The following is a 22,124-nucleotide window of genomic DNA, read 5'->3' on the forward strand; positions in this document are numbered from 1 at the left end:
TTGATTGCCTATGAACTCAGCACCACTAGCATCCCATAAACATTACATGGTCATTTGGTCAGAATGGTACTGTTTACTCTGTCTGACTGGCATGACTGCAGCCCAAACAGCTGCCACTGCGGAACAATGAAAACTATTAAAACTCCACCTGTTTGCTTTGCTTTTGTCTCTTTCTCCAAATAAAGCAGCTTTCAGATCAGATGCTGACACAGCAGCGGGTTTGGAGTTTCTAGCATCCTATTATTATTAAACAGTGCGATTTAATTTAATGGTTATGTCAAAAACATAGTTTAGTGGAGCTTTAAAAAACATCTTGGGGATTAACTGTCTTGGTTGAGGGCACCTCAAAAGACATTTCCTTAACCGCAGTCAATATGGGACACAAAACTTCCATCCTCAAACCTCCAGTGAGATAGGTTTGTGCTTACTTTTAATTAAATGGTTCAACATAGACAAACAACCCTTGATTTTTATTTTTTTTTTGTCTTTCCTCCTTTTTTTCTAGCCGCTCCAGTCTGAACATGCGTGTAGATGAGCAAGCATCCCTGAACTGCCAGAGCAGCCAGATCACCACAGCAATCATCAGCATTCCCACACCGCCGGTGACGACTCCTGAGGGTGATGCTCATCTGCCCGCAGTCCCCGCCCACCAGAACGTTGTGAAGGTGTCCGCACTGTGAAGACTAGAGTGCAGGCACGTCACACACAGAAAGACAGATAAAGACTCACTGAGACAGACTGAGGGACAGAGGAGGACTGAGAATGATGGAGGAGAAGGCATTCAGAGTCCTAGTCTGGCCGTGGTGGAGCCTGCCCTCTGCTGGCCATGTACTGTAACGACATGGACTCCCTGTACAGACGGAGGATGGCTTTTAGATACAGTACATTCATGTTAATGGTCGGCATGCATGTGTGTGCGTATGCGAGTCTGTGTGGGTGGGTGAAAGAGTGGGAAATATGTGTAGGGAGTTGTTTTAGATGAGGAGGCGTGTGAGAGCGTGCCTCCCAAGAGTTCCCAGAGTAAGTCATGTCATGTGTCACTGAGCACAAAGCACCTTTTTATGATTTTTGCTCCAGTTCGACTCTCTTAGGGGTTTTTTTTTTAGCAGGAAATATAAGGGAAAAAGAACAATGCTCAAATGCAAAGAAAGAAAACAGAACATAATCATTTCATATCAATTTTCCACTGATTTAACCCAGCCCTTTCGTTTTGTGTCATTTTGGTCCACTTACTCTGTTCATAGATAAATACACCACTATTCCTTTTTCAGATCGAACATTATTATTCCACTTCAGTGAAAAATCCTTTAAAATGAAATATGGTAGGCGTGTCCGTGATGGCGTTACCAATGAGTTTCATATTTGTGAATGAGTGTATGTGAATATTTGCTAGATAGAGGAATTGTGACGTTTTGGATAGGAGGTATGTGCCTGTATGTGTGCGTGTGTGTGTTTGTGTGAATGTGTTTGTCTCAGTTCACTGAAAACTTGTGTTTCAATCCTTCTGGAAGTCTCTATGGCTCAGTATATGGTATATTTGACTAGCTGCCACTCTGAAGGGTTCATTGTACACATTTCTGTCCAAAATTCTCAGCTACAAGCCTTTTTACACAATATGTGCCTGTTCTGCTGGAGTAAAAACAGATTTATTTGTTTTATAGTTTTCTGAATTTCCCCCTCTTTATTCTTCTCCCTTTTGGCTCTTACAGCCCAACGGACCTCAAATAACTTAATTCTTTAACAAAGAAACCAAAAAAAAGGACATTTTGAATTCAAACCACCACAATTAAAAGCACAAGGCAATTTTCTGAGAATTTCTGACACTAATCTGTCCTGAGCCCAGGTTCTTTGTGAATATTGTTAATAGAATATTTTGTAATATTTGACCATCGTTTGGCAGAACCAGTGAAGCTGTCCTCTCGTTCTCTCTCTCTCTCTCCCTCACTCTGTCTTTCTCTCTTCCTTACTCTCCTCTCTTTGCATTTCTCTCTCTCTCTCTCTCTCTCGTTGTTGTCCTGTTGTATCCCTACCTCCTGTGTGAACAACAGTATGCTTTCAGTAGTCTTTATAGCTGTCAACGTTTTTTCTTCCCCAAACTCAGCAGGCATTTTTTCAAAGTTGTTGAGTATGTGTACTCTATGTGGTTAGGAAACTTGGTGTTTGTACTTTTTGTCCTCCTTGGTGTTACAAAGGATTTGATTTACTTTATTTAAGGGAGAACTTAACGCAGGGAAGTCTGTTGTAATGGTGACCACAGAGACACAGAGGACACTTGGATGAGCCATCCACAGATCTCTGTCACCAAAAACATGAGCTATTCTGTCTGTTCTCTCACCCCACAGCCCCAATATGTAACTTTAGTAATGCTTCTCATCAAAGCCCATCAAAGTAGACCTTTATAACTATGGACCTTTAACTCTTTAGCTGATGCCTCTCAGTTGGCCTTTTTTCATCTTGAATGTGATTCTGACTCCAGACAGAAGTTGGATCTGTCTTTGGGTGGTTTTAAAACCACGGCTGGGGTTTCACTAAAGCAGGGAAGAGAAGCTTCAGTCCCAGCTCTACGTTGATGAAATAAAATGTTGATTAAGAGCACACAGACAGGGCTAGAAATGCATAAATATGTCAGCATACTGTCCATATCAGTCAATAGCATATTTCAAAAGCAATACTGGAATTGGTCTGCCCATATGTAGCTGATATGTAACTATCATTTTCTGTAGAAGTACACTGTCTTTTAAAACAACTTAGCAGTGAAGTGTATCATGGTCTTTTTAAAAACAAAAACAAAAAAAATCTATTTAATTAACTTAAAATGGACACATCAGAAAAGCTTAACCAGTTTTACACATGTATTTGTACTCTTACAAAAAACTCATATCATGATCACATCAGCCAGTATGGATAGAAATATATAGCATATTGGTATCATATCAGTGCATTGCGACACAAGACCCTAAGGTGTCTTAGACTCCTCTGTTGTGCATTAGTTCTCTCTGATCCTGAGGTTAGTATCAACCCAAAGAAAGCTCAAATATTCTATAGAGTTGGAACAGGATGTTTTTGCCTCTGGTATTGCTAGTAGAGACCTAGTACTATTGCTGGTAATGTAGTATGTACTCAGTGACAACTGCCTAGATGATCCAGTATTAGTGTTTAGTCAAACTGTGCGCAAATTTACCTGGAGTAAAAAAAAAAGAAGACAAGCACAGACAGGCAGAGCTTTTTCAGTGTAATTTTAAAAGTGGGGTTAAGACATTGACTTCATATTCACAGTATCAAGTCCGACATTTAGAATCTATTGAAAATTACAAGGGTATGACATAGGTAATGGCAGAAGTGAGGTTCCCTGTATTTTTGTTTGTTTTGTTGCTACAACGGTGATTAAACGTGATTTATTTCCTGCTTCCCTGTTTTAGCAGAGGTTGTTTTGTGTCAGCTGCACTTTCAAATGACACCGTTTGAATTATTATGTAAGCATCTTTCTGCTCAAAGTGTCAACGGATTGCATTTTTCTTTACAAACGACAAAAACAGAGGTCTGTGATGGTGTTTGTTTCTCTCTTTCTCTGTTATCTACTCTCCTTTGATTGTCTTTTTTCTGGGCTCAGTCAGTTTTCCTCTCACTCTTTGCTTTGCCCTCCTATGCCACCTGTCGTTGTTGAGACTACTGCTGTGCGTATCTTATCAGGTGTTGGATATTATTTATGACCTTGTCTTGTGTCCCGACTGTGAAACGCCTGATAAAACATCTATATCTGCCACAAATACAAAATCTGTGGGCTCTCTTCTTCACCCGCCTCTAAATCACTGTGTGTGTATAAGTGTGCAAACACAAGGCTTGTGTATATTTAGCTTCAGTGGGATCCAATTCCCAAATGTTCATGTCAAAGTATTGCACCTCAAAGCTCCCAGTTTTAGTGGACAGCCTTGGTTGGAGGAGAAGATCTTGCGGAGTTCTGAGCGAAATTGTCTAGTGACTAAAGTGTAGATTAGAGGATCAACTGCAGCCTGCAGACAGGTCAACACCATGGCTGATGTCTCCAGCTCCATCAGCAACTATGGGAAACACAAGGGAGAGCCTAGGATGACACAGAATACTATTTCAAAATGTTGAAGCATAACAGATGATATATTAATAATTATTTATTCATGATTTAGAATTCATAACTTAGATTAAAAATAAGTAACTATGAAATAGAAAAACATAATAATTACCATAAAAAGAAAGCAAATTATAAAAATATAAAAAATTACAATTAAAAATAAAACAAAAGTGTAGAAGTGTGTGTGTGCGTATAGTCTAGTCAATAAATCAACTGCCACTAAGATACATAATTGATATTAAAAATGCAACATTCAATCAAAATGTTCATCAATTTTTCAAACGTTATCAGAGATACCTTAATTTTAATGCTGCCTTTATGTTGGGACTGCTTTCTATGTAGGTTTAATTATTGTATGAACAATTACAGCAAGAATTTTCTTTAAACTGACCGACTCACTCTGTCTGTGTACCGCCACGAGATGACGTTCATGAGCAAAATAACCACCATGGGAAGCCAGAAAAGCGTGAAGGCAATAATAATGTACCCAAAACGCTGGGCCAGTTTCCCCTCCATCTTTTTCTTCCCTCGCTCCCTGCCCCCAGGTGTCAGAAGACACACCGGCCCGACAATCTGCGGAGGTCTCGCCTGGACTTGCCCTGTAGGCGCGCCCGCGCAGGAGGCTCCTGCCTCGGCCACTAAAACCACGGTCCGGCGTGCAGGCGGCGGGCTGCATGGGCCCGCCGGAGCTGTCCGTGGTGCTGAAGCTGAGACACTCAGCCAGCCCCACACGTGCTCTGACACCGTCGGCCTCAGCTGGATTCCCCGGTTGAACACTTTCTTGCGGTGCTGCTTCACAACTTTGAATATTCGCACGTAGTGGATAACAATCACAGTCAGAGACAATCCCCAAACCGGCACCAGAACGTAAGGTCCAAACGGATCAGAGTACCGAAGGTGCTCGTCACTTGGCTCCCAGATGTTCGGACGGCAGAGCATGTAAAAAAGAGCTTTTTTGGAGAGAGTCAATGACACTATGGCCAAGATAAGGCCGCAGACCCAGATGGACAGGATCCAGAGGCGGACCCTCGCTCTCCTCCTCTCGGTTTGGAAAGGGAAAGCGATGGCTTGGAAGCGCTCCACACTGATGCTGACCAGTGTGAGCAGCTGGACGCAGCTGCACAGGGCATAGGTGAATTGCTGCAGGGTGCACATAGACACCGACACCTGGCTGTCCTTCCCATAATGTAGAAAGGAGAAGAGCAAAAGCGGCGTATCCACAGAACACTTCAGGAGGTCACTGGCGGCCAAACTGACCAGCAGCGCGTTATTAAAAGTCTGGAGACTCTTGGTTCTGAAAAAAACCCAACAGACCCACAAGTTCCCGGGTAAACCTAAGACTAAAGTTAAAGTTAAGACTGTGCAGTTGAAAATGAGAAACATAGTATTCATGGGACTCTCATGGTGCCAGGTTGTTTTGTTCAAGAAAGTGTTCAAATCCATCACTCAGCCTGCCTTTTGTGCTTCCTGTCATGAAACCTTGAAGTGTTAAATATTCTGTTCACACATCCCAGACAAATCCTTCAACAGGTTACAGCACAGGTTACCATTGTGTTGAGGCTCATAGTGAGCATTTGCTGCATAATGATGATTTAAATTGGTCAAATAAATGCTACAAATGGTTAGAAGAAGCTCAAGTGGCCTCCTGGTTTAAATTAATTTATTCAAGGGTGTTTGCCTTTTGTGTTGCCTGGCACTGATTGGCTGGAAGGTAGGTAGCAGTTGATTAGCCAGTAATCAGGAGCATGTGGAGTTGTCTGACCTTGCTGTGTCCTGCTGAAGAGATTACACATAGTAAATTGCACAGTTTTGCACCCCTCCTTTCTAAACACTGGGTCAGATGAATTGCTGGTGATGTGGATGTCGTGTATACTGTGAGTTTGAACATAAAGACAAGACATTTTCAAAACAGCCTGTAAATTATTAGAAATCAAAAGGAAATGTAACTTTAAAATGTGCTCCATACTGGTAATTTATTAGAAATGTAATAGTGACATACAGCATATAGTATTCATTCCTTGAAAAGGTACTTACTCACAAACATCTAAGTGCAGTATGTCAGATCAGAAGTGCAAATATTTGTACTGAGAACCTGCAATTTCAATTGATTTTTTGCAGATATTAAGACTTATATTTTCTTATAAGATGTAGATTAAATACAGGTCACACAAGTCAGTATTTCATGAGTTCCTCCATGTAAACAGCATTCATACGGTAAGCTGCCATCCAGTTGTGAGCTACACTGTAGTAGCTTTGGTAACCCTGCTCTTGAAAGGGAGACATGGAGGCGTAGTAATTAGTCCAGGCTCTGTAGCAGTCTCTCCAGTAAGTTTCAGCATTCAACTCCTCCTCTTCCTCATCATGTTCTTCCTCATCATGTTCTTCCTCAACCCTTTCCCTCCTCTGCTCCCTCCTCGTCTTCTCAGAAACCTTTTTGCTCCGTTTCCCAAACTCTTCCTTCGTCTTTCTTGATTCGTTTTTGCTGGTTCGTGCTGGAGCCATCTGCCTGCTTGACGTCATACATGGCACTGATTCATAGTTTTCACATGGAGAAAAGGCTCTGCCACTTGTGCCACTGATCCTTTGAGGCTCAGTTCTAGTGGGCTCTACTTTTGGTTTGACAACAGTGGATCTATGACTTTCTTCTGTCTTAGTGACTGCCCTGTATTCATCTCCTCTAGTTGTATCTAATTGCCCCAGTCTCTCACCATCCTGTTGGCTCTCCTCCATATCAGATTGGGAGCTTGAAGAACCAGAAATTGATTTTGGAGGTGAAAACTCAGATTTCCAACGTTTACAGCTTTGTGAGACACTCTGAGTTCCGTCATCCTCAACTATGACAGACACTGTGTGGCTGTCCTCTCCACCTCTGAACTCCCTGATGAACTCCACTGATCTCCCTAAACCGGTGGTAATGAACATCTCCAAGTCCCGCTCAGCCTCCTCGAAGGTCATAAACCCTGACCTGCAACTCTTGAACGAGGTCAGCAGAGGAATCTTTGGCAGAGCATCTTGCCGCTCTTTTCGAGTGGGCACTGGCAGAGCGTCCTTTGCAGGGGATGCTTTTCTAGGATTCACGTCACGGTGCGCTCCCAATCTGGCTGCTGGATGGGTCTTCTCTGGCTTTCTTTGAGCACTATGCTCCACAGTTTGATCCGTGACTGAGGCAGCAGCAGCAGCAGCAGCAGGAGCAGGAGCAGGAGCAGGAATGTTGACCTTGGCATGTCTCCTCTTGTCTGTCTTGGAGAAGAGCTGGGATTGAGCGCGTGGAGTTGACGCCTCGGTGCAGACATCCCAGTCACAAGGCTCATCCATCAACCCAGGCTCTATGGTGGCTATAAGGACAGAAGATAGATGAGACTGAAATGACTTTTCCACTTTAACATTAAAAAATGGTTTCATATTCATGGCTTTCCTCTCTGTAAACAAACACGCAGCATTTAAAAAGGCTCACTGACATGTGTACGGGACTCACATGGCAATGCAGATAAACTCAGGCCGCACTTTTGAGCGATGGCCATCATCTTGTTCTCCTCTTCGCCATGGCAACAGTAGGTCACAGCCAGCCCCTGAGTGCCTACAAATGAAAATTTAATCCTGATTAGAACCCATTCACATAACAGGAAAGGATAAGAGGGAACAAGTTGTGCAAGCAGGGAGGGCAGGTGCACCACACACACACACACACACACACAGACACACACACACACACACAGACACACAGACAATAAGTGCATGCTAATTACATTCTGTTTCTGACACAATGCACAAGCAAAACAAGGTAATTCTAATGAAATGCAGATGATAAGGAACCTATTGACCTTGCTAGGTGAGGGTCAAACCTGCTAATACTCCAGAGACTCAAGCTAATCATCCAAATGCTGTTTAATGCGGTCAGAAAGAACCAGGAAATGTTCTCTGTTCAAGCAATTTGAAGCAGCAAAAAGACGTTTTATAAAATTATAACCAGGGGAGAACAAAAGGTCTCTGTATGTCACTGGATATAATCATGGCTTAAGTCTGTGTAGTGTGACAGGTTTTTTTTTTCCATTTGACAATCAATCAAAAAACGTAATTGTTTAATTTGTTTAAAAACTAATAGAAAAGAACAGCCATCTTTAAAACAACTGAATAATCAGTGTTCAAAATAATCAGTGGAGGAAAAGGATTTTAGCCTTGAGTGACATCCAGTACAAACACTGGCCCTGCTCCCTGCTCCCTGTCATCCAGTCATGTATCTTGTCTGCCTAACTGGAATGTGACGAGGTGTAAAAGCTGAATATTAAATAACACTGCTTGCTGTTGTCTGTGATTGCTTTCTTCTGCTAAACAAAATAGTATTAGAGACTAACCGAAGCGGCCAGCCCGTCCAATTCGGTGCATGTAGGTTTCCCAGTCCTGCGGCACGTCCAGGTTTATCACCAAGTTTACTTTCTCTGCATCTATACCTCTGGAAGTCTTACAGAGAAAAAAACAATAAGGATCAGAGAAACAGACTGATGTGAGTGATGGATGATTTATGAAACTCAGTACAATGGAAGATGTGTGGGTCTCACCAGATCAGTGGAGATGAGAACTCTGCATTGATACTGCTTCAGTTTTGACATGGCCTCCAGTCTCTGGTCCTGACTCAGACCACCTGCACAGGTACATGACAGTCACTTTGTGTCAGCTCACATCAACTGAAATCAACTCTAGTAAGACAGACACTAGTACATGCATTCTTTTGTTTAGTCAAATGTGATAAATGATGAAAAAGGCCTGTGACAAGTTACCTGACCCTAAAGTGATGTCTGATCAACAGTAAAAGCTCAAATTTATACTAACACAAGACAGAAAAGCAGCAAATACTCTGTGCTTTTATGTAACCATGAAATGTTTCAGAAGCTTACTTTCTTAAACTGCTTAAACTCTCATTAATCATTAAAATTTTAATAATGGATGAATCGTTTCAGTCATTTCTCGAGCAAAAAAACCCCAAAGGTGTGATGGTTCCAGGTTCTTAAATGTGAGAATTTGCTGCTTTTCTGGTTCTTACATTTACAATAAATTAAATAAATTGGCGGGTTTTAACTTTTTGGTCAGAAGAAACAAAACATTCAATGTAGGATATTTTGATAGTCATTTTTGAAGGCTTTATGTTTAATAAACCAAATGATTAATCAATAAATAAGTATTTTTTAAAAGTGGTAAATAATTCTAAACTGCAGAGCTAGATTGGTTAATCATTTATGACAACACTCCACACAAATATCACTACTTTTCTAAAGCCTGCCTCACCTGAGATGCATACAGCAGGTAAGCCTTTGGAGGACAGGATGTCTGCCAGGTGCTGAGCCCTGGAGGTGGAGAAATCCAGCACAACACCATTAAACAAACAGCTTCTCAGAGATACATCTTTTTTTTCAGATCTAACACCTGTTCAACATGATGCAAAGGGAGATTTTTTTTCTTGGTGCTTATATAATCCACATCTGAGCACATCTGAAGAGGAGGAGAAACATTACATCATGCATTACCTTGTGTGTAGGTTGGAGAACACTAGTGCTTGGTTAAACGGTATTTTACTGAACAGCTCCAGCAAGTGCTGCACCTTCTCCTCAAACACCTTGTGAGGTAACGTATGGGACTGCACCAGCTTGTAATACTGCTTCAGACCTGGCAGGGGGCGCACAAGAACAAGACAATGAGCGTATATATAGTCCATGTTTACCAGGACAGCAGTTCATTGTTTTGAAGAAGTATAGCATAAAAATGTAAACTAAGTTATAAATACACAATATCATTTTACCTTTAGTTTGTCTAATTGAACCCTTAAAGTAAAATATTGTCCACTTGTACAAAGAGGCTCACCTTTGAGGCCCATGGCCTTAGGATTGAGTCTGACAAATGTGGGCTCTCTCATATAGCGGGTAAGATGCTGAGCGAGGGATTCTGGGTAGGTAGCAGAGAGCGCCAGCATCTGTTTGTTGACAGGCAGCGAGGAGAAGATCCAACTGTAGACGAGTTACAAGAAGGGAGAGATGGATGAGTGATTTTGTCCATTTATTTTATTTGTATTTATTTAACAGGGACAGTGCACATTAAGAGACACTGTTGAAATGTGCATCTGTAGTCCCGAACAGATGTTACAAAGTTAACTGAAACATGCAAAGCAGAAGCACAGACATAAAAAAGGACAAACAGCACATAAAATACATCAATCACCTGCTGCATTTTGTCAGCTGTATTTTTTAGTTTAGTCTTGGTCAGGTATCAAATGTCCTTGTTACTTTTTTTATCATAATTAGTAAACCTCATCCTAAGACAGAAGTAATAAATGTTAAAAGGGAAGGTTTAGAATAAGAATTATGATAGGGAAAGGGAACTTTATACTGAGCTACTCACTGCTGCTGTCTACGCAGGTCCTCCATTTTATGGCTGTAACTACAGTTATTGTGTGTTGGGCTCTGAGTGCTTCAAACTGTGGACCACCTACACTCAACAACTGCACCTGAATGCCTCCTGTGTAGACACACATACAAAGCACCGACTGCTGCTCATGCTGTACTCTTTCTTGTCAACAAAAAATGTTGGGTCATTTTTTTATTTGTAAAACTACATTTTAGTCTCGTCTTCTTTCATCAACAATATTGCATGTTGATATAGTTGGAGTTAGTCATTAATAACCTTGGTACCGTCTCCTTATGGTCTTGTCTTAGTCATTGAAAAAAAAAAAGGTTGTTCATGAACATTTAGACATAGATTAATTCATATTGCATGAGCAAATAGGCAATATTGTTGGTGTGCACACATTTATGGTATTTCATTCATACAGATTTGTTATGAGAGGCTTCAATCTTAGTCCTCTGGTTGAATAACGGTCTATTCTTACTACAGCAGCCTGCTACCATATCATATCATACATTACATTTTAATAGAGATATTTCTGTGCATCATACTTTATCTGTTCCTGGAAGCTGCCCTCCTCCAGCAGCTTGTCAGCCTCATCCAGAACAAACAGTCTGATGCTGGCTGTGGACAACATGCCCAGCTCGATAAGCTGCTTGATACGACCTGTGTACATAACCAGGAGTACAGTTACTTACAAAACTCAAATAACAGCATGATGATTACATAAACAGGTTATGCCATCAGTGTTTGGCCTCTTACCAGGTGAGCCAACAGCTATATGGCACTTCTTCAGATTGGTCTTGTCCTGACTAACAGGCCTGCCGCCGATGAAAACATGGCACTCGAGGCCCTCCATGGCACAGCCTATCGCCATCACGACTGAGTGGATCTGCACTGCTATCTCACGTGTTGGAGCCAGCACAAGAACCTGCAGGAGGAAAAAAAGGGTTCTTTGTGAAGAAAGTTAAGATGTCAACAACCACTTTCATTTGTATGGGAGCCGATTAAAGATTAACAGCTGTTGTGCAGTTTCCAATCAATCAAGACACTGCAGCTAATGAGATTACAGTGCAGTAGAATGCAGCCAGTTCATCAACAAGACCAGACCTCTACCTCTCATTTATCAATAATTGTCCTCTTTCATTTCTACTTTTGACACTGAGCAGCTTAAACTTATCAGATTAAGACCCTCAAACCCAAAGTGATTACTACTCATGACCATCTGTTGATTGTGAAATTAAGAAGAGTGCTAAACATTAAAAAATAACTTTCTCTATTATACATAAGAAGATGAACAGTTATTAAATCACTGAGTTAGAAAAAAAACATTGGGAAAGATACTTTACACAACTGGAAGTGAGACCACTCACCTGAGTTGCAGTATTCTCCAGGACCAGAGAGTCCAGAGCGATGGTGCAGAACACGCATGTCTTCCCCGTGCCAGACTTGGCTTGCACAATCAAATCTGAAAAACAACAGATGGATAATGCACAATTAGCCAGAATCATGATCACAATTGGGGCTTTGACAATTAATTAGACTTAACTTTTTACAACACTAATGCTTCATATCTAGAGTGGCTAATCTGCTGCATCAAATCAAAGGCCTCCTCTCCAAGGTTAAAACTGTCCGATTAATCACAGGTGTTTACTTCAAGTATGCAGTGATTAAGCGGCTTCTGCTTCGTGACTGCTGGCGAGAACATTTGCACTAAACAGGCAAACTGCAAGAGGGATCTCATTATATCTATGTAGGAATAAATAATTTCATCTCTTTGCAGGTTAGACTTTAAATTGTACTGTCCCCAAGTGGAAATTCTTAACATAGTACTGTACATATCAGACAACCATCAACTATAGTAGCAATACAATAATAGCAACATAAAGTGACAGACAGCCGTGCACACTCAGGCCAGCTGTGTAAGACGGCTAAGACTGATGGAGTTAGTCTTTTCCCAAAGCGATCCCTCAATGCTCTGTTAGGAAGGAGGAAATTAAGGTAAAGTGGTGACTGGGTGTGTGATGTCCTGTGCTATTGACCCTGCAGTGCTTGCAATGGCTTTATTGTTTAGTCATGTGAGGTTGGGTGTGAGGAGAGCGTTTATTATAATAATAATAATAATAATAATAATAATAATACATTTTATTTGACCGTGCCTTTCAAGTCACCCAAGGTCATCTTACAGAGAATAAAACAGAATAAAACAACAAACATTATTAAAACCAGACATCAACCTAAAAACCTAAAAACAAGTTAAATGAGAAATCAGTCAAATGTCAAAATTTTTTTACTGGACCTACTTTGGATAATTGACAGTAGTATACAATATCAGAGTAACAAGGACACAATTTCTGTAAACTGAGCCTTTAATATTAGTATGATATAATAAATAGTTTAATAATATCATTTTTCCTCTTTGTGGTTTCACCTCAATACCTCTGGTGAGATTGACCTGGTGATTTTCTCAAAAAATAATAGTAAAAAAAATCACACTCCTACCCAAGAAGACATCAAATTGCTTGTTTGTATCTGATTAGCATATGAAAACCACTAAATATTTCCATTTACTTTTACATATGATGGCAAAATATAGCAAATGTTCAAAAATAATAACTACAAATAAGCTATCAGCATAGTTGGAGATAATTTTTTTCAAATTGACTCTTCATTTCAGCTCTAAATATATCAGTGTTGAGAAACTGTCCACAGCTGTTTAATTAGCTTCACTGTCAGTCATTTTCAAAACAGAGATGGCAGCAAGAAATAAAATGTCCCTTTGTACATTGTGAATTATCATATTTATCTACATTGATGCTGCATATATTTCTTATGAAGGAAAACATGTTGATCTTTTTATGAACCAGCAGGCTGTGATCTTGCTAGGCGCATAGAAACACAACTTAAGAAAAGTGCTTTTGTTTTTCTGGTTTTAATTGTGCAGCAGACAGAATATTTTATCATCCAGATTGTTAGAAAAGTCTGATTGTTCTGGATATATCTTCGACAACAAGAAGTGCATTTAAGTTGAGCTCAGTTCTGCGACTTTAATTGTAAAATATGAGATGCAGGAACTTGCAACAACCCCAGTAAAGTAAATATATGTCATGCACAGTTTTAGACACACACACACACACACACACACACACACACACACACAGAACCCACCGAGTCCGCAGCGGCCCAGCGGGATCGCCTTGAGCTGGATCGGGGAGGGTTTCTGAAAGCCGGAGGAGGACAGTCCTTCCAGCACGGCCTGAGACAACAGCAGGGAGTTAAAGTCGATCCTCTCCGATAAAAGCACATCATCGGTCCGCTTTCGCGTTTCTATGTCGTGCGCCGCTTTCCTCATGGAGGCAGCCATGTTGACGGCACTACTGGTCACAGCCAGCCAGTTAAAAGCTGCAGCAGACCTGTGACTTTACCGACCTCTGGTGACCGGGAGGGGGACTGTTCAGTCTGTGTTTTACTGAGCCCTAAAGAAATAATAATAATAATTATTATTATTATTATTATTATTATTATTATTATTATACACTGTGTCCTCACAGAGAATTGATTGGCAGATTGAAGCCCAAAGTTACCTATTTATAGTTAGCATATTTTGTTTATCTGACATAAATCAGCCAGTCTGAAAGAAATGCTGCATAGAGATATGAAGCCTATCTGTGTAATAAATGTGTGATATTAAGCCTTAATACTCCTTCTGTGCCTTTAACCAGCAGACATTGCATTTAACTCTTATCCTAAAACCCATATCATGCAACTGAATCCCTGCTTCATTACTCAGTGGCAGCTATAAATCCAGCAATCATGGAAAGTGCAGTCTTACAGGATATTAGACAGAATTATTGTCTTCACAATCCGGATCTACAGATTTAGTTTTCAAGATTTAAATGTCATGATCTAGGGCCCCTCTCCCCTTATTGGATTTATTAAGGAGGTCTCCTTGTCCATCTTCTCCTTCGAGTTGCACCGGGACAACAATCATTCATCATCTGTAGAAGAGGACTTCTTGGTTGTTGATATTGTTGGTTGTTGATTTTTTAAATCAGGACCTGCCTAAATGTGAAGGTGGTGTTTTGAACAGAGGACATTTTAGTTAAATTTGATTGGAATTGAGGTTGTATATGGATGACTGACACTTTATTTCCATACTAGGAACGCTGTTTGTGGCATCAGTAAACATTTCCGCTGAACAAAAATGGAGCACCTTGTCCTACATGGAAACTCCTCCTCATCCTCCCAGAGTTCAGTCAACGAAGAGCTCCTGTCTCGGACTGGCTACACAATACTGGCAGTTATTATGGGTGTGTTCTCTGTCGCTGGGATCATGCTCAATGTCTTGGTGATCGTGGTGACTGTGAAACACAGACAGCTGAGGCAGCCACTCAGTTATGCCCTGGTTAACCTGGCCATATGTGACCTGGGCTCTGCTGTGTTTGGAGGTCTGCCAACCACAGTGACCAATGCCATGGGATACTTCAGCCTAGGACGTGTGGGCTGCGTGTTAGAGGCCTTTGCTGTAGCTTTCTTTGGTGAGTCCAATCCAGGCCAAAGGAGCAGATTTACTTGCAAATTATTTCATTTTTACAATGGTGAGAAAGGACTAAGATCCTTTGCAGTCAGGTGACCAAATGAAGACTGAAACACATGTTCTTGTTGTAAACATTCTTCTGTTCATACTGTCCTTTAGAAGATCCTTTCATAATGCACCTTCAATGAAAGTGATGCAGGACAAATTCAGCATCAAAAATCTATAAATTCATTATTATACAAACAAGGCCTGTGGATTTTGTCCCCTATCACTTATAGTAAACTCTTTTAGAGAGGACGAGTACAGTGAACAGAACCTGTTTCAGTGTTTATATGGGCACCTGACAATGTAGCATACTCCATAGATAAAATATCTTACTACAGTTATATTATCAGCGCAATGTACTTTAAGAATCACAAGTAAAATGACCGTTCTGACTGATAAATTATTATACATTACATTATTAGATTGATAATACTTGTTTATCAGTACACATGTAGTATTTTGCAGCTGGCCAGGGTAGAGCTGGTTGACTATTTACTACTTAATATACAGTTTGGTAGTTTACTTCAGTTGTTCCCAACCTGGACTTTTCTCTAGTCTTTGCGGTTTTTGTGAAATATCTGTTGATATTTGGTGCTTGGATGACAAACATTGGGAACCACTGATTTATTCTTAATACTATATTGTATTTTATAAGTTTATTGAATGTTTTTTTTATGTATGTTAAGTATACAGTCAGATAAATGTAACTGAGTAAAAAAGTACATTTCCCTCTGCAGTGTAGCGGGGTACAAGTTCACTGCACTACACTACTGAATTTGCAGTGGCAACATATTTTCCACAAAAAATATTACAAGTCTTTCCTTATTCCTTCTTTTCTTCCAGGTATTGCAAGTCTATGCACAATAGCAGTCATTTCTGTTGAACGCTACATAGTGGTGTGCTATCCCATGGGTGCTGTAATGTTCCAGACCAGGTATTATTATCAAGATGACAATAAGCAGCACACAAGAGTACAAAACATAAAGTATCAAACTTCTTTATTGCTCCACCATCATGTGACATATAACCTCTGTTGTCCTCCAGGCATGCAGTTGCTGGAGTGGTGCTCTCCTGGGTGTGGTCATTTGTGTGGAACACTCCACCTCTGTTTGGTTGGGGCAGTTATGAACTGGAAGGCATCAAGACATCTTGTGCTCCGAACTGGTATAGCAGGGATGTTGGAAACTTGTCCTACATCATCATATATTTTAGCTTTTGCTTTGTTGTGCCCTTTTCCATCATCATGGTGTCCTACTCGAGACTCTTGTGGACCCTCCGTCAGGTGAGAGCTTGAGAACACAGATTTTTGTTGTTGAGTTTGCTGATATAATACTTTTGGTTGTATTGTGGTGTCCTGTAGGTGACCAAGCTGCAGGTGTCTGAGGCTGGCAGCACAAACCATGTGGAGGGGCAGGTAGCACGTATGGTAGTGGTGATGGTGCTGGCCTTCCTGGTCACCTGGCTGCCATATGCTGCCATGGCTCTTGGTGTCATCATAGACTCAAGTCTACATATCAACCCCCTGATTGCCACCGTACCTGTTTACTTTGCTAAAAGTAGCACCGTCTACAACCCCATCGTATACATTTTCATGAACAGACAGGTAATTCTTCATGATGCACAAATGTACTGTATATATGCACTGCCTGGCCAAAAGAAAGTTGCCACCAAAAAAAAGGTCACACATTCTAATTTTTTGTTGGACCGCCTTTAGCTTTGATTACGGCACGCATTCACTGTGGCATTGTTTCGATAAGCTTCTGCAATATCACAAGATTTATTTCCGTCCAGTGTTGCATTAATTTTTCACCAAGATCTTGTTTTGATGATGGGAGAGTCGAACCACTGCGCAAAGCCTTCTCCAGCACATCCCAAAGATTCTCCATGGGGTTAAGGTCTGGACCCTGTGGTAATCAAGTGTATATAATCATGTCTCTGTATTGACCATATGCACTGTATGTGTGTTTCTAGTTTCGGAGCTACGCTGTTCCCACAGTCCTGTGCGGTTGGGACCCATGGGCCTCAGACTCTCAAATGTCTGATTGCGAGACCACGGTTGCTTCTGTCAGCAAGATCCAAAAGGTCTCACCTAAAGGATCTTTAAAAGAATAAAACTACGCATGAATGAACATCAATGGACAACAATCTCTCTCCTGATCATCTGAACTACTTTCAGCTATCAGCTGCCGCAACAGACAGAAAGAGAAGACTGAGTTCATAACAATAACATCTGTAGAAACATTGTTAGGATATATTTCTATATATGGTCAAGTGGCTCAGGCTACGAGCCAGACGGTCTAGTATATATGTCAGCAGAATGACAGACATAGGACAAATTCAGTTGGAAAGGCCCCAACTGACCAATTAACGGTACCCCTCAGAAAATGCCTGACATACCAGTAAGAGTATAAGTATCTTGCTTTCTGGTCACATCTTAAAATTGTCTCATGCATGTACGCAATTGCTCTGAGCTCGTAATTAAACATGAGTTAAGAAAGAATCCCTTATTTTTCTAATCTTTGCATATACAAGAATCATAACAGAAAGAACTCTGACTCTCAACACACCCAGGATAAGAGACTGATAAAAATGGGTTAGGGGTATAATTCCATTAATAACACATTACACATAAAAGCAGCTGTGAAAGGGGAGAAAGAAACCACCATCACAGGAGACCTCCTGTGAGTTTCAACTGACAGTGTCTGTCTTTTCTTGCTAAGGCTGTCACAACCTTTCATGTACTCTGACAATAAAGACAATCCCTTTGTCTTGTTCTCAGTCATGGATATTACTGATGGTTTATAATTGTTTTTGGACCCCCTGTGAGGATTGTGATAGTTGTGTCAAAATCACACTGTGTAGAGGTTGAAAGTTCTAAAGTTCTAAGTTTTAACATGCATAGTTTGCTAAAATGAATAATATACATGCACCTGTGTATTCTGTTTATGAATGTTTTCACAAGCCCCTCTTGCACCAGCAAAATAATCTTCCTCTCCTTAGGTCTTTTAGTCAGGATAGCTGGATCACTTGGTTTAAGAGGCTTACATGCAGTATAGTGTAAGCGATCAGTGAAAACACACAAACATACTTACTAGGTTGACAGAGCCTAAATAAAATATCTATCTCCACACTGTAGGAGAGGGATGACTGACTTTTCTTCTTTTTTGGACTGACTGATGGTACGACCTCACTTAATATGGGCTACTGAATGCCTTAATTTCCTTCGAGATTAATAAAGTATCTATCTATCCAACTATTTGCAGTTAAATATCAAATTTGACATTTTTGACTAGCAGAAGTATATATTTGTTCTGTGTTTTTTGGATTGATATAATTGTTTATATATTGGCTTGATGTAATTAGAAGCTGAATTTTTTGGAAGTTTGGAAATCTGAATAAGGTTTTGCCCCAAACTGTCAAAGCCCTGCAGTGAAAACAATTGTTATGTAAATGTTGTGAATGACGTTGTCTGTCACACTAGATTAAAATGTATTTTCAAAGGATTTGTGACAACAAAAAAAAGTAATTACATGATTTTTATTTTTCATCAGGTGTACACATCCCCTTTGCTTCTCAAGGTCTGCGTTCAAGCATGGTACACACCTCTCTCACACACACAAACAGACCTTTGTCACCTTAATATGACCTTTATGGCTTTCATTGATAAAAATCAAAATAATCAGTGTGTTATACTCCTTTGCAACATGGTACTACACTCCGGCCGTTTGGATCCAGCATGTTAAAACAGCAAAGAAAAAAAAACAAAACCTGTCATCAGTTTAGTCTCACAGTTTGATCATTCACAGTCATCCCCTCTCTAAAGAAACGCAAATGCAATCATATTCATCCTATTAACTTGGCTTTTTATTGATTACAGAAATATTGCTATGACTTTCATTAAAGAAAAGCAAATAAGCCAGAATGTGAATAGCTGTATCAAACCTGTACACTTTTTTGTATATACAGAGTGAGGGATCATCTATGTACATGCTACATACTGTCACACTCTGGGTAAATAAGTAGTCCTTCTGAGAGACACGGGCGAGGGATTACTTCACCCTTTCCAAATTAGAAAAAGATGCCGAAGTGACCCGATGTCAGTGTCTGAGGAACTGGAAACTCCAATCTACACCCTGCAAGCCATCTCATCAATACAGTACATGTTGACATGTCAGTTGTGTGCTTGAACACCTGGTGCTTGGAGGCTTGAGTTTGGTCCTGTTGTTTCTGGCAGCTTGTAACAATAACAGCGTGAAACAACAGTGTGTCTGAGTGCTTTCAGTCCTGCTAAATACCAAAAAGCTTTAGTGCCCAGCAATACAGGCGACATAACAGTTTTTACTGCACTATGCACCTTGAAGTTGAGTCAGATTTGTCATACAAACTATCTGGTCCCGATGCTGGCAGCACATCACATTTGTTGCTCAATACGGTGTTGTTTTCATCTTATTACAGTCTCCAGACGTTACAGGTCAATGTGGTGTTTGGTGTAAAAAGTCATGTAATAATGTCACGTCCCATGCGAAATTTAAATCAACAGGAGGTATTCCTTTTCCAGCAGCAGCTATTTCACATACCAACTGAAAACATCTGTGTGTTTAATACACATGCTTAAAAGAGATGACGAGAATTAGACACAGGTTAGGTTAGGTAGTATCTGAACAGCAACATTACAGTCAAATCAACAGAGAATGAATAACACAGGAGGACTGACAGGTTGATGCTGAAAAATTCTTCTTCTTCTTCACATACAGTTCAAACCAGCTTTGCAAAGGGGTTTCAGGCCATGTTCAACATATTCTGCTCTGCTGGGGAGAATACAAGATCAGCTGTACCTCACAGAATCCACAAAACAACACAAGCAATAAGTCCTGAGCTCAAGGAATGTGCAACACGTCCCCAGCCAGTCGCCAACCTGTTCCGGTGGGAACACAGTAAAGACTGAGAGGACAGCATCCTGGAATTATCATTGCTTCTGACAAGTAAAAAGTATAATCATATATACAGATTTTTAAAAAAAGAAAAAGAAAAAAAAAAAGAGTAAAAATAAATGCACGTGGAGTTCGGGCAGAAGAAGGTGGGGAACTCTGAAGGGTCTACTCATGATCTAAAGAGGTAAAATCAGGTGCAAAGAGAACATTTTAACGTCAACACCTGTACACCACGCAACAAATCAAGACAACGTCTGAGTCAAGGCAAAAAGAGGAAGGGGGTGTCTAAGAATAAGCAGGTGAGGATTTGTACACTTCCTTTACCTCTCTGTCCTCACAGGTGTTAGGAAACAGGAGTTCTTACAGTTCTTTACAGCGTGTGACAAATGTAATTACTGTCGACTACTAGTTGGTGGATTGCAGAGTGATCTTAATTGTAGTGTAGTCAAGTGTTTTTTTCTTTTTTTGGTGTTATTTAATGGTTCTTATTCATTCTAATATCTAGCGTGTACTTTACACCTTACTCTGCTTGAATGACTGATGAGGTAAAGTTATCGACAGCCACCCTGACCTCTACCGGACAATAAGGTGCTAAAGTTTATCTCTGTAAACTCCAATGATATACACGATTAACTTTCAAGTGAGCCAAAAGTATGTGTTTGTGTATGTGTTTAAGACAGATAGAGAATGAATGAGAGAGAATGAGAGAGAGAGAGAGAGAGAGAGAGAGAGAGAGAGAGAGAGAGAGAGAGAGATAGAGAGAGAGAGCGAGAGAGAGAGAGAGGGAGCGAGAGGGAGAGAAACATTGTGTATGAGAGTGTGTGTGTGTGTGTGTGTGTGTGTGTGTGTGAGTGTGAGAGAGAAATGTTTTAAAGATCATGTAATAAAGGGCTAAGAGGTTAGGCGAGGGTTTTGGGTTTGAGGTGCAGTATTCAGAGTTTGGATTCAGGCTGAGGCATGTTATGAAAAAGCAGAGTACTACAGCTCAGTCTCTTTATGTACAACAACAGTCCGGGGGAAGAAAAAAACAACAACACGGGAGAGAGCGACATGGTTTCTCTCTCTTTTTCTCTGCCTTTGAATCGTGTCCACTTCCACTCCTCCTTCCTCACAGCTCACTGATACAGCAAGTTCGGTTCAAACTGAGTCAGCCCACATCCTTAAATGCTGCCCTCTTCTGGGCAGCAGCGGTAGTAGCAGCAAGGAGAATCTTGTACTCTCCCACTTTTCTTCCAGCTGAGCTTCACGTACGTCTCTTATTTTTCATTTTTCAGTCTTTAGAGCTGAGCTGAGTTGTTTTTTTTTAAGTCAAGTATGGATTCTTCAGCCTTAGTTTGGTGTGGTTTTGTTTCCATTTCACTGTATGTGTGTGTGTGTTTATTTTTCTTCTTTTTCTGTGTGTGTGTGTGTGTGTGTGTGCGTGTGTGCGTGCGTGTGTGTGTGTATGTAGTGTGTTATGTGGCAGGGTGTGTGTCACTCCTTCGGTGTGTGTGTGGCAGGGTCAGTGAATGTCTGACATGACAGCTCCATGTGTCACTGTCCTCCTCAGCGCCCCCGCCAGCACTAAAACAACACACTCTGCCTCCTGTTCTTCCCCTGGGCTAAGAGACGGAGAGAGGGACAGAGAAAGAAAGAAAGAGAGGGTGGGGGATTGTGAAAAAAACATTTGGATTTGGTTTGGAAACACAAACACACACCACAACACACTCACAGATTTCACTCCATGCCCACAACTCACAATATACACTATATGGCCAAAACACATCGTAACATCTTATTATCATTACATTTTCAACTTTTTTTTTTTTTTTTTTAAACCATGAGCATTAAAATGCTGCCTCTGCTCTTTAAAGGGTTTCCACAAGATATGGGAAACTGGCTGTTGGGATTTGCTCCCATTACCCACAAGAGCATTAGTGAGGATTGGTGCTGATGTTGGGCGATAAGGCTTCATTCACTTCATCCAAAAACTATTTGATAGGGTTAAGGTCAGTGCTCTGCACAGGCCAGTCAAGGTTCTACCACACCAAACTTTAAATACATTTTTTTATGGATCTTGTGTTGAACATGCAGGGGAGCAGCTAACATGGCACACACCAAGGTCATGATTTGGCAA

General features: G+C 40.7%; 4 protein-coding genes across 6 annotated transcripts in view; 2 read left to right on the plus strand and 2 right to left on the minus strand.

Annotated features, from left to right (window-relative positions):
- The window catches only part of LOC128357800 (potassium voltage-gated channel subfamily D member 3-like), a 96,467-nt gene extending 95,787 nt beyond the window's left edge, over positions 1 to 680 (plus strand). For both annotated transcript variants that reach the window (XM_053318178.1, XM_053318179.1), the window contains exon 6: positions 506 to 680. In XM_053318178.1, the coding sequence (XP_053174153.1) occupies positions 506 to 680 (175 nt within the window). The remainder of the gene's footprint in view (positions 1 to 505) is intronic.
- Positions 681 to 6,055: 5,375 nt separating this feature from the next.
- On the minus strand, positions 6,056 to 13,859 carry ddx20 (DEAD (Asp-Glu-Ala-Asp) box polypeptide 20). Its single transcript, XM_053318174.1, has 11 exons — positions 13,664 to 13,859; positions 11,869 to 11,963; positions 11,258 to 11,426; positions 11,047 to 11,161; positions 9,959 to 10,101; positions 9,625 to 9,763; positions 9,386 to 9,444; positions 8,662 to 8,744; positions 8,458 to 8,563; positions 7,581 to 7,682; positions 6,056 to 7,440 (listed from the first exon to the last, which is right to left on the minus strand). Exons 1-11 carry the CDS (start codon positions 13,857 to 13,859, stop codon positions 6,278 to 6,280), a joined length of 2,370 nt encoding a protein of 789 aa, XP_053174149.1. The 3' UTR covers positions 6,056 to 6,277.
- Positions 13,860 to 14,699: 840 nt separating this feature from the next.
- parapinopsina (parapinopsin a) lies at positions 14,700 to 17,189 on the plus strand. The gene is made up of 5 exons (XM_053318184.1): positions 14,700 to 15,033; positions 15,921 to 16,011; positions 16,122 to 16,359; positions 16,438 to 16,680; positions 17,049 to 17,189. The coding sequence occupies exons 1-5, from the start codon at positions 14,700 to 14,702 to the stop codon at positions 17,187 to 17,189; spliced, it is 1,047 nt and encodes a 348-aa protein (XP_053174159.1).
- Positions 17,190 to 20,803: 3,614 nt separating this feature from the next.
- LOC128357803 (cyclin-dependent kinase 17-like) overlaps positions 20,804 to 22,124 on the minus strand; it is a 36,623-nt gene continuing 35,302 nt past the window's right edge. For both annotated transcript variants that reach the window (XM_053318182.1, XM_053318181.1), the window contains one exon: positions 20,804 to 21,609. In XM_053318182.1, coding sequence (XP_053174157.1) covers positions 21,572 to 21,609 — 38 coding nt within the window. In that variant the 3' untranslated portion in view covers positions 20,804 to 21,571. The remainder of the gene's footprint in view (positions 21,610 to 22,124) is intronic.

The sequence above is a fragment of the Scomber japonicus genome, chromosome 4 (assembly GCF_027409825.1).
Source record: "Scomber japonicus isolate fScoJap1 chromosome 4, fScoJap1.pri, whole genome shotgun sequence".
Taxonomy (NCBI): Eukaryota; Metazoa; Chordata; class Actinopteri; order Scombriformes; family Scombridae; genus Scomber; species Scomber japonicus.